Source organism: Geotrypetes seraphini, chromosome 1 (assembly GCF_902459505.1).
Source record: "Geotrypetes seraphini chromosome 1, aGeoSer1.1, whole genome shotgun sequence".
In the NCBI taxonomy this organism is placed as follows: Eukaryota; Metazoa; Chordata; class Amphibia; order Gymnophiona; family Dermophiidae; genus Geotrypetes; species Geotrypetes seraphini.
In genome coordinates, this window is record NC_047084.1 from 521,945,738 (window position 1) to 521,961,365 (window position 15,628).

Consider the following 15,628-nt stretch of genomic DNA (forward strand, 5'->3'; position numbering starts at 1 on the left):
CTGGCCCTCCAACAGTCTTCCTCAATGCGTTTCAAGCATCATTCTGATGCTGGGGTTTTTCTCCAAACTCCCAAAAGACTCCACCCAATGAATTTTCCCAAACTTGATACCTAGCTAAATCACTTTCAGGTACCCTAAAATGTAACCTCTCCCCATTTAATCAAAATCCTTAGAATAGTTTTAATTTCCAACAAACATACAGGCAGTCACTGAGTTACAGACACCCTACTTATGTATAACTCCTACTTAAGAATGCAGTTGTGGCTTCATTTGATTTCACTGAGAAGTATTTCCAGTGGCATAGACTCCTACACTTCTGCAACAGATTCAGGAATGATGCATGCCCACATTAAGAACAGTGTGTGGTTGTGCATGCTGTACCTCAAAAGGAACACTGGTAGGGACAGTTGACCCTTTTGTTAGCTGGGAGTACTATAGAGGTAAGCAGCAAGAATCTTAAAATCTATAAGTTCTGAATCTGAATTACATACAAATCCAACTTAATAACAGCTTTTAAAACATAGCTTGTTCTTAATCTGGGGACTGCATGTTTTGCTCTCTATAGTATAGGATTTGTGCTGGGAATGGAGATTAGCATCTGCTAAATGACCCATAGTCCATAGATATAAAACAGGATGTGCAGCATTTAGTACATATTAAGCTTTAGTAAAAGGGCCCCTGAGGCTCATAAATCTAGAGCAGGGGTTCGCACCTCAGTCCTTGGGTCATATCCAGCCAATTAGGATTTTAGGATACTCACAATATGCTTACAATGGAGGTGGTACATGCAAATTTATCTTATGCATATTTATTGTGGATAGCCTGAAAACTTGAGTGGCTAGTGTTTCCTGAGGACTGGGTTGAGAACTGATCTAGAGAAATGAATGGCAGGTATGAATTTATGAGCATTAACTTTTACACTCCTAAACTAAGAATACATTTCAGCTGAAAATAGGGGGAGCATAAATTTAAGAGCTCTGCTGCAGCATTTTCTGAATATTGGGCCATTTTGTGTTTAACTATCCATTAACTTCTCTGGGAAATTGTGCAAATCTCAGGGCAGCACTCCAAGGTGTTGGAACTTGGACCTATGTAGTAAGCTTCGCCACCCCTCCTCCCTTCATTGAGAAAGAATGGGAGAGACGCTTTAAAAATCAGGCTTCTGTCTCACTCCCCTCAGGAAGCTAGAAACAACCAGCATATGTTTGTGCCTTAAAAAGCCCCGGACACTACCAGAGCTCCGCGAGACGCCCGAGCCGAAGAGAAGGAGGTAGGCTCGCGAGGCCGAACCTTCCAATCCCGTGTGCCCAACTGGGAGGCGGTGTCGCAATCCACCAATCGTGTGCGAGGGTTCTGCATTTGCGGGTTCTGCCGGTGGGTCCTCCAGTTGACATGCTGCTTTCTTGCGTCTCTTGGTGCCGGCCTGTATTGCTTAGCGGCCGCTTCCTTAGACCCTGTCGCAGTGCTGCCGCCCGCACTATGTCTCTGCTCATCTCCCAGCCCGAGTACGCCTGGCTGAAGCAGCTGGGGTTGCAGGAGGAGAATGACGGCGTGTACAACGGGGGCTGGAGCGGCCGCGGCGAGGTAAGCGGATCTTCTGGGCGGCTCTGTAAATGGGCTCATCACGCTGGGGAGACCAGGTCCTTTTATTGTATAGGTGGCATTAGCCAATATGAGTGACAATTGCAGCTTTCCCTTTGTCCCGATTGCTCATATTTCGCAGAGGGTAAAAGCTGGAACTGATATAAGTGACTATAACAACACTGTAAGTTGTAAAAATCTTTGCCTATTAACAGTAAAGCAGTGGGCCTGCTGTCGTCTGAGGACAGTGACCCCAGCTGTTCCTCAGAGGAATCTCTACTATTTGTATAGTAATAAGCACAGAACTGAGATGAACAAGGAACCCCTCCAAAGAGCTCACCCTCATAGACCAAATATCTTGCATAACTTTTAGAGGACATCTTTCCCTTGTTATATTAACTGATAGACTTATCCAGATGTGATAACTTGAACTGGTTGGTGGCCTGGTGAATATTGATTTCTTAAGTTTTATCTTTAAGATTCTTTTTTTTTAAAAATTGTTCTTGCCCATCCTTGCTAGAAAGTATGTGGCAGGCACATAGTAACATTGTAGACATTAGATAAAGACCAGCCTATCCGATAAGATAAACTCCATAGTAATATGTTACAAAGTCTGAGGGCTAGATTATCAAAAATTTGCATTAAAAACCGATGAGCCGCTGTCACAGCTGTTATTGTAGCAATTTAAAAACAGTGAGTCATTCTCCAAAAAAATGCTCATGCATATGAGGTTGGTGCAGAGTAGTGAAGGTTCACTAAATTTGCATGTGCCTATCACTGGTGATAACGATGGGCACATGCGCAGAATAAATGCAACCCTCCCCCAAACCTCCCCAACAAATCAAGCTGCTTAAGTCACGTAAGCCCTACCTGACACACACACCCTGGCAGTGGGAGAGATGCCCACTCTCTCCTGCCGCCAAACAATGCACCCCCCCCCCCGACAGCAGGAGAGATAGCCACTCTCTCCTGTCCTGCCGTCAAACAACCCTCCCACCCAATACTCCCCCCGGTAGCGGGAGAGATGCCCATTCCCACCTGCTGCCATGCAGCTCACCAACACCCCCCTGTGCCTCTGATGACCACCCGACCCCTCCCACTTACCTTACTTACAATGGCAGGCTGGAAAGATGTCTACTCCCTCTGGCAAGCAGGCCCACATCTTCAAAATGGCGGGCCTTCCTCCCCTGGTGCATCTGGAGTGGGGCCTAAGGATATGAATGGCCCAGATGCCTATGGGAGGAGCCTTAAACAACCTGGGCCAATCAGAGTCTCAGGCCCCTGCCTGGTGCATCCCAGGAGGCATCGGGGAGGAGAAGGCTCGCCATTTTGAAGAGGCGGACCTGCTGGCCAGAGGGAGTAGACATCCCTCTGGCCAGCCATCATAAGTAAGATAAAGGGGAAGGGGGTTGTCAGAGGCACATGGAGGTGTAGGGGGGTGGGGTGTTGTGTGTCGGCAGGAGGGAGTGGGCATCTCTCCCACTGCCGGGGGTGTGTGTGTCAGGTGGGGGGTCACTTGACGTTGGCGGCAGGAGGGAGTGGGCACCTTGCCCACTGCTGGGGGGGGGTGTTGGGTGGGCATCTCTCCCACTGCCAGGGGGTGTCGGGGGAAGGGGTGCATTGCTTGGTGACAGGAGAGAGTAGGCATATCTCTCACTGTAGGGGAGGGGAGGTGGAAGTTAGTAGTATCAGGCTATTGTGCAACGTGGCAGGAGAGAGTGGGCATCTCCTGCGTGACGGGAGTGTCTGCGCTGTGAAACCTTACATTCCTGTCAGTGCCTGAGCCAATCAGCGCTTAGGCACTGATCAGAAAATAAGGCAACTGCTGAGACCTGTTGGCAAATTTTGGCCACAAATGTGGCACAAGATTAGAGAATCACTTAGCGATTATAGAGAATTACTCGGAGGGATCATTTTAATATTAATGACATTGTTGTATTACATTTGCATGGCAGTATCGGCGACTGCTAGAAAACTCGGAAAAGACCTCAATAAGCTGATCCACCACTAAAATACATGCACGCTAAACTGGCTGGAACCGATTTAATGAGCATGCTAAAGGCAGATTTAGTTTTGAGAATCTGCTCCTGAGTTTTCTTAGACCCCTAACAGGGACTTCTTTTCAGATTTTTGCGAAACAGTGCATATACAGTGGTTGCATGAATTTTGATGAGGAGTGAGTTCCATACTTTTGCAATTTGGTAGTTAAATGATTTGCTAAGAGGTGTCTTCTTCAGGGTGGGCCATGGAAAAGTAGCCCGCCTCTAATACCGGTACCAGAAAGATGGTGTTCTCCCTGGAATAGCGAATAGTGATTGTGGAAGCCTATGTGCAAAGCAGATCGATTAAGGAAATTCAAGAGTCCTACGCCAACAAGTACCCAGGAACAAAACCACCAGCTAAACATTGTATTCAGAGTCTGATTTGGAAATGGTGTAAAACTGGCTTTGTTGCAGACATAAAGAAATTGGGGCCTCCATCAGTCTGGACACCTGAAGTTGTCCATGACATTTGGCAGTGGATTGCAGTTAGTCCCCAAAAATCATCTCAAAGACTCTCTCAGCAAGTTGGTGTATCACAAACAACGTGTCGGCGAGCGCTGAAATCTCTGAACCTCAAACCGTACAGGATAACATGTGTGCAGGAACTGAAAGAGCCAGACAAAGCTAAATGCATAAATTATGCACATGGTTGTTGACTATGATTGCTGACAGACATTTGGACCCATCGCTGTACTATGACGGACGAAGTTTGGTTTCATTTATCAGGTCACATAAATTCCCAGAATATGAGGTACTAGTCCACTGAAAATTCCCACTTAACTCATGAAACACCACTTCACGATCAGAAAATTGGTGTTTGGTGCGTGGCGGCGTTCAGGACCACTAACTTCTTCTCTTGCTTACTTGCAGGAGAGAAGGCAGGACCAGGAAGCACAGGGGAGGAAGCCGGGTCGCAGAGCAGAGCTAGGAAGGCAGCGAGGAGAGGCAGAAACTTGAACGGGGCAGCGGCGAGAGTAAGCTCCGCCCACCCCCCACCGCGTCAGAGGTCGCTTCGGAGCCCGGGCTCCCCCTTAAAAGGCAGGGAGCCAGAGCACGAAGCAGACCGCGGCGGCGTTCAGGACCACTAACTTCTTCTCTTGCTTACTTGCAGGAGAGAAGGCAGGACCAGGAAGCACAGGGGAGGAAGCCGGGTCCCAGAGCAGAGCTAGGAAGGCAGCGAGGAGAGGCAGAAACTTGAACGGGGCAGCGGCGAGAGTAAGCTCCGCCCACCCCCCACCGCGTCAGAGGTCGCTTCGGAGCCCGGGCTCCCCCTTAAAAGGCAGGGAGCCAGAGCACGAAGCAGACCGCGGCGGCGTTCAGGACCACTAACTTCTTCTCTTGCTTACTTGCAGGAGAGAAGGCAGGACCAGGAAGCACAGGGGAGGAAGCCGGGTCGCAGAGCAGAGCTAGGAAGGCAGCGAGGAGAGGCAGAAACTTGAACGGGGCAGCGGCGAGAGTAAGCTCCGCCCACCCCCCACCGCGTCAGAGGTCGCTTCGGAGCCCGGGCTCCCCCTTAAAAGGCAGGGAGCCAGAGCACGAAGCAGACCGTGGCGGCGTTCAGGACCACTAACTTCTTCTCTTGCTTACTTGCAGGAGAGAAGGCAGGACCAGGAAGCACAGGGGAGGAAGCCGGGTCGCAGAGCAGAGCTAGGAAGGCAGCGAGGAGAGGCAGAAACTTGAACGGGGCAGCGGCGAGAGTAAGCTCCGCCCACCCCCCACCGCGTCAGAGGTCGCTTCGGAGCCCGGGCTCCCCCTTGAAAGGCAGGGAGCCAACGGCGCACGGCCGTTCGGCGCGCGGCTAGCTAATTAACCTCAGTCTAACTTCCAACTCTACCAAATCCTTTAACTTTCTACCTAACCAGCAAGCACCTAAAACCTTCACACTAACCAGGCAGACCTCACCAATCACTCTATCCTCAAACATTTAACCAGGCTGACCACTCTATCCTCATACCTTTCAATCAGGCAGCCCCTTCTAGCCCACTGGTAAACAGGCAGCCTTAACAAACAAACATTTTTTTTTTTTGTTTTTATTATGGCAGGAAGGACCAGAAGCAACAAGACTTCAATCAAGTCAGGTTGTCCAGTCACCGAGGGTATCCAGGGGGTGGCTACAGTACTCGTACAGACAGAGGGGAAACCAGGACGAAGTGCAGAGGTCTCTGTACAGACCGAGGCCATCCCCCCCCCCACAAAGTTGTCTACAGTCTCCACACAGACGGAAGCAACGGAGCAGCTAGACGACAGCCTTTTGCTGGAGCTAAGGAACCTGAGAGAGGAGGTCCAGCGCCTACGAAGCATTCGTGACGACGAGACCTTCATCGACGGAGTCATCCAGGAGCTGTCCCAGATCACCAATCAGGAACCCATACCCACCACACCCAAAGCAACCAAGCCAGCAACCAATCCTGCTACCTTGAGACCAACCACCGGAATACAGGAGGAGACTGGTGACGCTGACTCCTGGCAGCTGGTAACTTCCTCCACAGGAAAACACAGAAGACCTTCCTCATCTTCTGTTTCTTTCTCTCACATACAGGGCTGTTCTACATCAACCCCGCAAATCACCTTGAAGAACAGATTCCAGCTACTACAGGAAGTATCTGTCAACGAGGTTCAGCAGAAGGCCCCAGTTCCGGAGACAACAGGTCGGCCCACTCCTAAGAAGCGAAGAGTGGTGGTGATCGGTGATTCGCTACTGAGGGGCACCGAGGGACCAATCTGCAGATCAGACTTACAATCAAGAGAGGTTTGCTGCTTGCCGGGGGCCAAGATTCGGGATGTAACCGCTTGCCTGGACAGACTCATCAAGCCCCAGGACCATTTCCCTATGCTTCTCATCCACGTTGGAACAAATGACACTGCCAGGAACACCCAGGAGAGCGTACAAGAAGACTTTAGAGCCCTGGGTGAGAAGCTGAGGAGGATGGAAGCGCAGGTGGTCTTCTCCTCGATCCTCCCAGTGAGGGGCAAAGGTAGAGCCAGGGATGAGCGCATCCAGAGGGCTAATGACTGGCTGCGAGGATGGTGCAAGGAGATGAACTTCGGGTTTCTGCACCATGGAGAGGCGCTACAAGGACTACAAGGATCAGACGGGCTACACCTGACCAGAAGAGGGAAGAACGTCCTAGGACACCGACTAGCCCGCCTACTTCACAGGGCTTTAAACTAGGTAAGTTGGGGGAGGGTACAGGCTCAATCAACCCACCTGGCGAGCTAGGCTGCCAACACTTTTTGGAGACTGGGGTAAGTGGATACCGAAATTCTAGGTCCGGGACTGGGGCGAGTACACACATTTCCGAGTCTGGGGTGGGTACATGTTGTTATTCGGGGTCTAGGGAGGGTACACACCTTGCAAATTGTACCAAAAAAGTTCAAATAGCTCAAGTGGGAATTCCCCCACAGGGTACACACATTTCTGTGTCTGGGGTAGATGCTCACATTAAAACTAGGACTAAAAGCGAACATGCGACATGGAAAGCCATGTACGTCAACGCCCACAGTTTGGGCAACAAGATCCTAGAATTAGAGACTGAAATGAGGAACGCTGACCTGGATGTGGTGGTGATATCTGAGACCTGGCTCACGGACTCCCACGGATGGGACATGGTCATACCAGGCTACAATTTACTTCGCCGTGACAGGGAGGGCAAGATGGGAGGAGGTGTAGCACTATATACTAAAGATGACATTAAAGTAACCAGAATTGCAGATGTCAGGTACACAGGGGAATCCCTTTGGGTAAATTTGGCCAGGGGGAAAGACAAATGCCTGTATCTAGGCGTAATATACAGACCCCCAAGACAACAGGAGGACCTGGATATGGAATTGATCGGAGACATAGAGAATATCACCTTGCGAGGGGATACAGTACTGTTAGGTGACTTCAATATGCCTGATGTGGATTGGAACACACTTTCCTCTGCATCCAGCAGCAGCAGGAGGCTATTGAACTCTATGAAGGGAGCAAGACTGAAACAACTGGTACTGGAGCCAACAAGGGAGCAGGCAATACTGGATCTGTTACTTACCAATGGCGAAAGTGTCACAGAGGTCTCAGTGGGCGAAGCGTTGGCCTCCAGTGACCATAATATGGTATGGTTCAATCTCAAAAAGGGGTTCGCCAAATCTAACACATTGACCAAGGTCCTAAGCTTCAAGGACGCCAACTTCGAGGGCATGGGGGAATTCATCCATCAAGCGCTACAAAACCAAGCGGTAACAGATAACGTAGAAGAAATGTGGTCAGCTCTGAAAGATACCATACAGGAGGCAACCAACCGATATATAAAATCAGTAAGTAAACGGCGAAGGAACAATAGGCCACAGTGGTTCTCTGCGGAGATCTCGGGCCTCATAAAAGAGAAGAAAAGGGCGTTCATTTATTACAAACAATCAGGGAATCAGGACTCGAGAGAAGACTACCTGGCCAAGGCAAGAGCCGTCAAAACAGCAGTTAGAGAGGCCAAATTCCGAAACGAGGAGACGTTAGCGAAGAACATCAAGAAGGGCGATAAATCCTTTTACAGGTATATTAGCGACAGAAACAGAAACACAGGCGGGATAGTACGCCTCAGGAAACCAGACGGGAACTATATAGAAGCGGACTCGGAAAAGGCTGTACTTTTAAACGAATACTTCTGTTCGGTCTTCACCCGCGAGGAGCCGGGATCTGGCCCTCTGCTACAGACAAGGGATAGTCCAGTAGACCCATTTAGTAGCTTCGAGTTTACGCCAGGCAGTGTCTACTGTGAGCTGTCTAAACTCAAGGTTAACAAAGCGATGGGGCCAGACAACTTACACCCCAGGGTGCTCAGGGAGTTAAGTGATGTCTTGGCGGAACCACTGTCCGCGCTTTTCAATCTCTCCCTTAGTACGGGTATAGTCCCGTTGGACTGGAAAACGGCTAACGTCATCCCACTCCACAAAAAAGGTTGCAGAATGGAGGCTGCAAACTATAGACCGGTGAGTCTCACATCAATAGTGAGCAAGCTGATGGAAACTCTAATCAAACGTCAATTGGATACGATCCTGGACGAGGAGAATCTACGGGATCCCCGTCAACATGGATTTACTATGGGGAGATCCTGCCAATCCAACCTGATCAGCTTCTTTGACTGGGTGACGAGGAAGCTGGATGTTGGGGAGCCCCTGGACATTGTGTACTTAGACTTCAGCAAAGCTTTCGATAGCGTACCACATCGCAGGCTGTTGAGCAAAATGAGTTCTATAGGATTGGGTGACACTTTGACAAAATGGGTTGAGAACTGGCTTGGAGGCAGGCGTCAGCGGGTGGTGGTAAATGGCACCCCCTCTGAAATGACGGAGGTGATCAGTGGAGTGCCGCAGGGCTCGGTCTTGGGCCCGATCCTGTTCAATATCTTTATAAGAGACTTGGCAGAAGGGCTTCGAGGTAAAATAACGTTATTCGCAGATGACGCCAAACTATGCAATGTAGTAGAAAGGAGTGCAACGGTCAAAAACTCAATGTCCGACAATATGAAGCACGACCTACTCCTATTGGAGCGCTGGTCTAGGATCTGGCAACTAGGTTTCAATGCCAAAAAATGCAAAGTCATGCACCTTGGCAGCCAAAACCAATGCAAAACTTACACCCTTAATGGCGAGATCCTAGCAAGGACTGTAGCAGAACGGGACTTAGGGGTGATCATCAGTGAAGATATGAAGACTGCCAATCAAGTGGAACAGGCTTCATCTAAGGCTAGACAAATCATAGGGTGTATACGTAGAGGTTTCGTCAATCATAAGCCTGAAGTCATTATGCCATTGTATAGATCCATGGTGAGACCCCATCTGGAATACTGTGTGCAATTCTGGAGGCCTCATTACCGCAAAGATGTGCTGAGACTGGAGTCGGTCCAGCGAATGGCCACCCGGATGGTCTCAGGACTCAAGGACCTCCCGTACGAGGAACGGCTGGATAGGTTGCGGCTATACTCTCTCGAGGAACGCAGAGAGAGGGGAGACATGATCGAGACGTTCAAATATCTCACGGGCCGTATCGAGGTGGAAGAAGATATCTTCTTTTTCAAAGGTCCCACGGCTACAAGAGGGCATCCATGGAAACTCAGGGGAGGTAAGCTGCATGGTGACACCAGAAAGTACTTTTTCACCGAGAGAGTGGTGGATCGCTGGAATGGCCTTCCACTTCAGGTGATTGAGGCCAGCAGCGTGCCCGATTTTAAGACAAAATGGGATCGACATGTGGGTTCTCTTCACAGAGAAAGGTAGGGGAGGGTCATTGAGGTGGGCAGACTGGATGGGCCGTGGCCCTTATCTGCCGTCTATTTCTATGTTTCTATGTTTCTATGGTGTCAGGAACACACCTAGTGGGCCCAATTTTCTTCAAATCAACTGTGAATACCACGGTTTACCTGAACATGTTTGAACAATTTTACACTCTACTAACACCAGAAGAAAATATGTACTGCTTTTTCCAACAAGATGAGGCAGCATGCCACACTTCATGCGACTCACTGTACGAGTTCATGAACTGTTTATAGAGGAGCAAACTGTGAACAAGGGGTTATGGCCACCACATTCCCCGGTTTGATCTGTAGGCAAATTTAAAGCAGAAAGTGTACACCAACAATCCACATACCCTGGATGAACTCAAGGAAAACATTACGAACACTATCTGCAGCATCACTGTTGAAGAGGTCCAAGCAGTTTTGGCCAACATGATCCGTCGTGCCCAAAGGTGCATAGACCTGAATGGGGCCCACTTTCCTTTTATATCTCACACCATTTACATTTTTAATGTGGTGGGCATTTCAAATTGTCTATTGGCTGTGTTGTTTTCCATTGTAAATTACAGACATCACTTGATATGTATCGTTGGTTTCTAAATTACTGTAAAATTTATAATGAAATTCATGATGTTTGTTTGTTTATCACCAAGTTGTATATTACATTTTGTTAAGTTTTGTTTATTCTTATTCATGTATTTACTTTTTTATTTATGATATATGTTTAAGATTATTCCATGTTTATATGTCTCTTCTTTATGTTCCTTGATAGCTATTTTTCCAGGCTTCTTTTTGTGATATTTTTCTTTTTACCTTTATTACCATGGTATGTATTGATTATTTATAATATAATTCTATTTTTCTCTTTTTCTAATTCTTGTTCTCTGTCTTTATCACATTTCAAGGATATTTACCTTCTCCTATATTGTTCTACATTTCACCCTTTCTCTCACACTTGGTTAATCTTGGTCTTACTCTATATTCATTTGCTTTTCACATTCAACATGTTTATGCATATTTAAATTCAAATATTTTTATATTTATGTATACATTTTTACTATGCATGAATTTTCTCTCTTCCTTTCTTTCTTACCCATTTTTTCTTTCCACACATCTATAATTCTTTTTCTTAAACACCTATCTTAAATATAAGTAGGATCATCAAAACATACAATATTCATATATAGCACTTTTATTATCTTAATTTTTATATGGTTGTTTTAATATTGTATTTGTACCTATTAGGACCCCTGATGAAGGTTGTCAGAAACACGGACCGTGTTGGGTCCCCCGTCTGGTAAAAGGTTTTTAGTTAAGATTTATTTGTCAAAATAAAATTTGCCTGCACCGTGTACAAGTCTGCAGTTTTGGTTTGTTTGCTCTGGTCTGTTTTTTCACTGCAGACAAAGTTGGACCTCTGGTTCTTTTGTTGTTTTGGGGCCCACTTTCACCATCTGTTGTAACTTGTGGGAATAAAAACAATCCACTTGCTCGTTCATCTTGTCATACTATCGCCGGAGGTGGGCTACTTTTCTGTGGCCTACCCTATATTTTATGCCTTTCAGAGTTGGGAATGAGAGGATCAAATGGTCAGAGTTACGATGATTAGCAGATCTACCTAATAGTTCCATCAATCTGGGGAAGCTATTAGGAGTATCATCATGTAGTGTTTTGAATGCTAAAGCAGCATAGTTTGAATTCCATTCACTTTTCTATCGGTAGCCAGTGGAGCTCTATGAGCAGTAGTGTGACATGATGAAATCTTGATTTGTAATATGAGTTTTGCTTCTGTGTTTTGTATCAACTGGAGTTCTTTCATTAGTTTCATGGAAATTCCTGAAAGTAATGCATTGCAGTAGTCCAGTATAGACAGTAAAGTCATTTGTACTTGTATCTTTGTAGTGTTGTTGGAAGAAGTAGGCTCTGATCCTCTTTAACTTCTGTAGGGAAAGAGAGGATTTCCGGACTAAATTGCTCACATGGTGTTCAAAACTCAACAAACTGTCTAAAGAGAATCCCAGAACTTGTGAGGATTTCTGAATGTTGAAGCTAGTGCCATTGTCAAATCAATAGTAGATGGTTTTTTTTTTCCAGTGTTAGTTTGAGATGGTATCTAAGGGGCTGATTCTGGAATGGCGCCTTCTGCAGCAGGCACCTACAAAACGGGCACCTGCCATGTATGAATTGTTGACAGGCACTGCTTCCAAAATGGTGGCTTGACAGGACCCTATGCTAGGCTAGGGTTTCACAGGCCTAGGGTCCCATCAGAATCATGGCCAGTGACGCATAGTGATTCTGAAGTCTGGCATCACCCCCACTTCCAGGCTTCAGCATCACTATGCCGTCAGAGACCTAGGTGCTGGTCCCGGAAACTGCGTAGCGGCACGTTTTGTGGTTTGTTTGTTTTTTTTTGTAATTTACTGAAGGACAGTTTCAGTCCTCCAACAAAGGAGACCACACAGATGGACTGATACAGAAAAGTTGATTTAATTTTATTTAAACAGATTAAGCAAGTACAAAACAATGCAGCATTGAACAAATGCAAATAACAGCACAGTTTTGTACCAGGAGGAGTCGCTTACACCCTGTCCACCTAGGTGAGACCTTAGTGAAACAAGGCACAGAGAGTCCTAACTCTGTCCATTCAGCACTGGTCTTTTATATCCCCTTTGCATACTGGCAGTAATATCTCGTCAACAGATGTCTGTCGGGTGGGCGTTATCTCAGTTTTGTTTCTATTTGCTCTTTTCTGTTTATCTCAATTTCTCTGTGCTACTACTATAGTTTATCCAATTTCAACCAGGTTATTTGCTTCTTTGCACGTACAAAAGTCACAGATGGGGCACTCAGATGCCTCACTCTCCACATATGGGCACTTTTCATCTTCCATTTTGTTTAGGCCAAAAGAATAATGCCAACCTCTTCAATGACATATTTATTTTTTTTAAATGCGGTCAATTACCTCATCGTTTAGCACCAATTAAAACAATTGTTAGATGGTGGTAGGATGCTTTAAATACATCACAGGACGTATCGAGGTGGAAGATGATATCTTCTTTCTCAGGGGACCCTCTGTCACCAGAGGGCATCCGCTCAAACTCAGGGGCAGGAAATTTCATGGCGACATCAGGAAGTACTTCTTCACAGAAAGAGTGGTTGACTGTTGGAATGAGCTTCCAGCGCAGGTGATCGAGGCCAGCAGCGTGCTGGACTTTAAGAATAAATGGGATACCTATGTGGGATCCCTATGAGGGTTGAACGGGAACATCAGTCGCTATGTATAGACTTAAGAGGATGGGTAAGCAGACTTGATGGGATGATCGAGACCTGCATCGTGTTGGACTTTAAGAATAAATGGGACTTTAAAAATAAATGGGATGCCTATAGGGGATCCCTAAGAGAGTCAATCTAAATAAATAGTCACTAGGTATAGACTTAAGAGGAAGGGACAGTAGGGTGGGCAGACTTGATGGGCTATAGCCCTTTTCTGCCGTCATCTTCTATGTTTCTATGTTTCTAACTTTCGGTGTCCCGACGAGAGAATCTGGCCCTTACTGACCATTTTTGCACTTTAGTTAACGCTCTGGACAGTATGGTAGTCATGTTTGCTTGTTCAGATCCACAGGAATTAATAGAAAATAATCATCTGCATACGAAAAGAACCAGTCCCCAAGTCCGAGAATGATCAATTTTTAGTGTGGTCATAAATATGTTGTATAATCTCCCCAGAGATTGTGGGGAAGGATTACTGTGCAATATCAATTCTTTGGATTAAGTGGGTGGTTAGTAAAATCAGCTGGGTGGCATGCCCGTTGAAAAGGTCCTGGGGAGAAGACCAAGCTAGTTGGATGGAGATTTTAAGATACAGGCATTTCTTTCTTCTTGAACATGTAAGCAGTAATATCTCCCTTTAATTCTGCGTGGGCTACTTTTCAAAATTAAGATGTGTAATACTTTGGGGAATTGAAGGACACTGCAAATCCTCCAATGTATTTAAATGACCTCACACCAACAACTCAATTGCTGTAAAATATAGGTAGGCTTAATAGTAATCAGAAGTCAGCTTACAAAATATATGATCCAAAGAAAGGACAAAGTAACAGCAGGTGAGCCTAACGGAGGGAAAAAACACTCTGAGTACTGGTACGTTTGAGGTGCCCAGTCCATTATAACAATCAGCTATTATGCTTGACCTTTTATCCCCAAGCCTAGGAGCCTGGGGTACAGAGTACTATATACTCTAATATAAACCGGGATTTGGGGGCCAAAAAATTGGCCCAAAAATGGGGGTCCTGGTTTATATTTGGTCATCCTCCAGTGCCCACCTGAAACCCTCCCGGACTTCCTGCAGGCCTGCCTTAGGCCGGGACAGGAGGGATCCCTCCTGCCCCGGCCGACACTAATAATTACCACCCTCCCTTGCGTACCTGTTCCCTGGTGGTCCAGCGTGTATCCCGCACTGAAATCCTGCACCGCTCCTTGATAGGCTGCCACGAGTTGGTTTCAGTGAAGGGGAAGGGTTAATCTGCTGGTTGGGTTAGAGGGCAGAGGGGAGTACGGGACAATCAAGCCATTGTGACATCACTGATGAGGTTGGCTCTTTTTAGGGGAAGAGGGTATAGGGAAGGAAGGTGGGACAGTGTTCACAGCCTGGCAGGGAGGGGGGAGAGTATTCAGAGCCTGGCAGGGAAGGGGGCTGGGTACAGAACTTGGCAGGGAGTGGGGCTGAGTGCAGAACCTTGCAGGGGAAGGCATGACGGAGGGGACACTGGGTGCAGATTCTGGCAGGGCATGGCACTTGAATATTAAGCCCCTGACTTATATTCGAGTCAACTATTTTTCCTCCTTTTTGGGGGGGGGAAATGGGGTCTCGACTTATATTTGAGTATATATGGTACTACATAGTTACTAATTACATACTTAATTTCAATTTGCTTTCCACACTTTATCATTTTTAATGATTGCATGATTTACACATAACAGCAACTGAGTCATAACGAAGCTTGGTGTCAAATACGACTTCCCTATTTCCCCTGACAGTGCATTCTTAATACTAAGGTTAGTGATCCCTGAGGGTGAGCCCCTCCCTCCTCTACTGATCTGTCCTTTTGTTTAAGCTTAATTTCAGTTGTCAGAAGTTTTACCTGCAGTATATGTCATCTTGACCTGTTATTGTGGCTTTCTTGTGACCCATGCATTTCTTGGAAATTCCTTAATAGAACAGCTATTAAGTGTTAAAAATCAGCAGATAATTGTCAGCTTTTAGGGCAAAGATGAAGTTCTCTTGCAGAAGTATTATTTGTGCTGAAAGAAATGCATGCTATGCACAGTTCATAGGTCTCATTGTAAGTCATGTTTCATTAACACAATGTTTCTCCCGAGGGTCTGTTCTCCTCATCATCTCCATACAATAGTCTTTATTGGTTTTATTAACTTACTACTACTTATCATTTCTATAGCGGTGCTAGATGTATGCAGCTCTGTCCATTAAACATATAAGAGAGAGTCCCTGCTCGACAGAGTTTACAGATTTGAATACAGCCAGAGATGGAGCTTGATGTACTGACTCAGGAAGTCTATTCCAGGCATATGGTGCAGCAAGATAGAAGGGATGGAGTCTGGAGAAGGGTACAGTTAAAGAAACTTACCCGATGAATGAAGTTCTCAGGGAGGAATATAGGAGAGGAGAGATGCTGAGGAGTTGGCAGACTGAATGCACTTGTAAGTCAATAAGAG

General features: G+C 46.5%; 1 protein-coding gene across 1 annotated transcript in view; it reads left to right on the forward strand.

The window, feature by feature from the left end:
- The first annotated feature begins 1,085 nt into the window (after positions 1-1,085).
- The window catches only part of ALDH7A1 (aldehyde dehydrogenase 7 family member A1), a 117,751-nt gene continuing 103,208 nt past the window's right edge, over positions 1,086-15,628 (forward strand). The window contains exon 1 of the mRNA XM_033928987.1: positions 1,086-1,584. Coding sequence (XP_033784878.1) covers positions 1,393-1,584 — 192 coding nt within the window. The 5' untranslated portion in view covers positions 1,086-1,392. The remainder of the gene's footprint in view (positions 1,585-15,628) is intronic.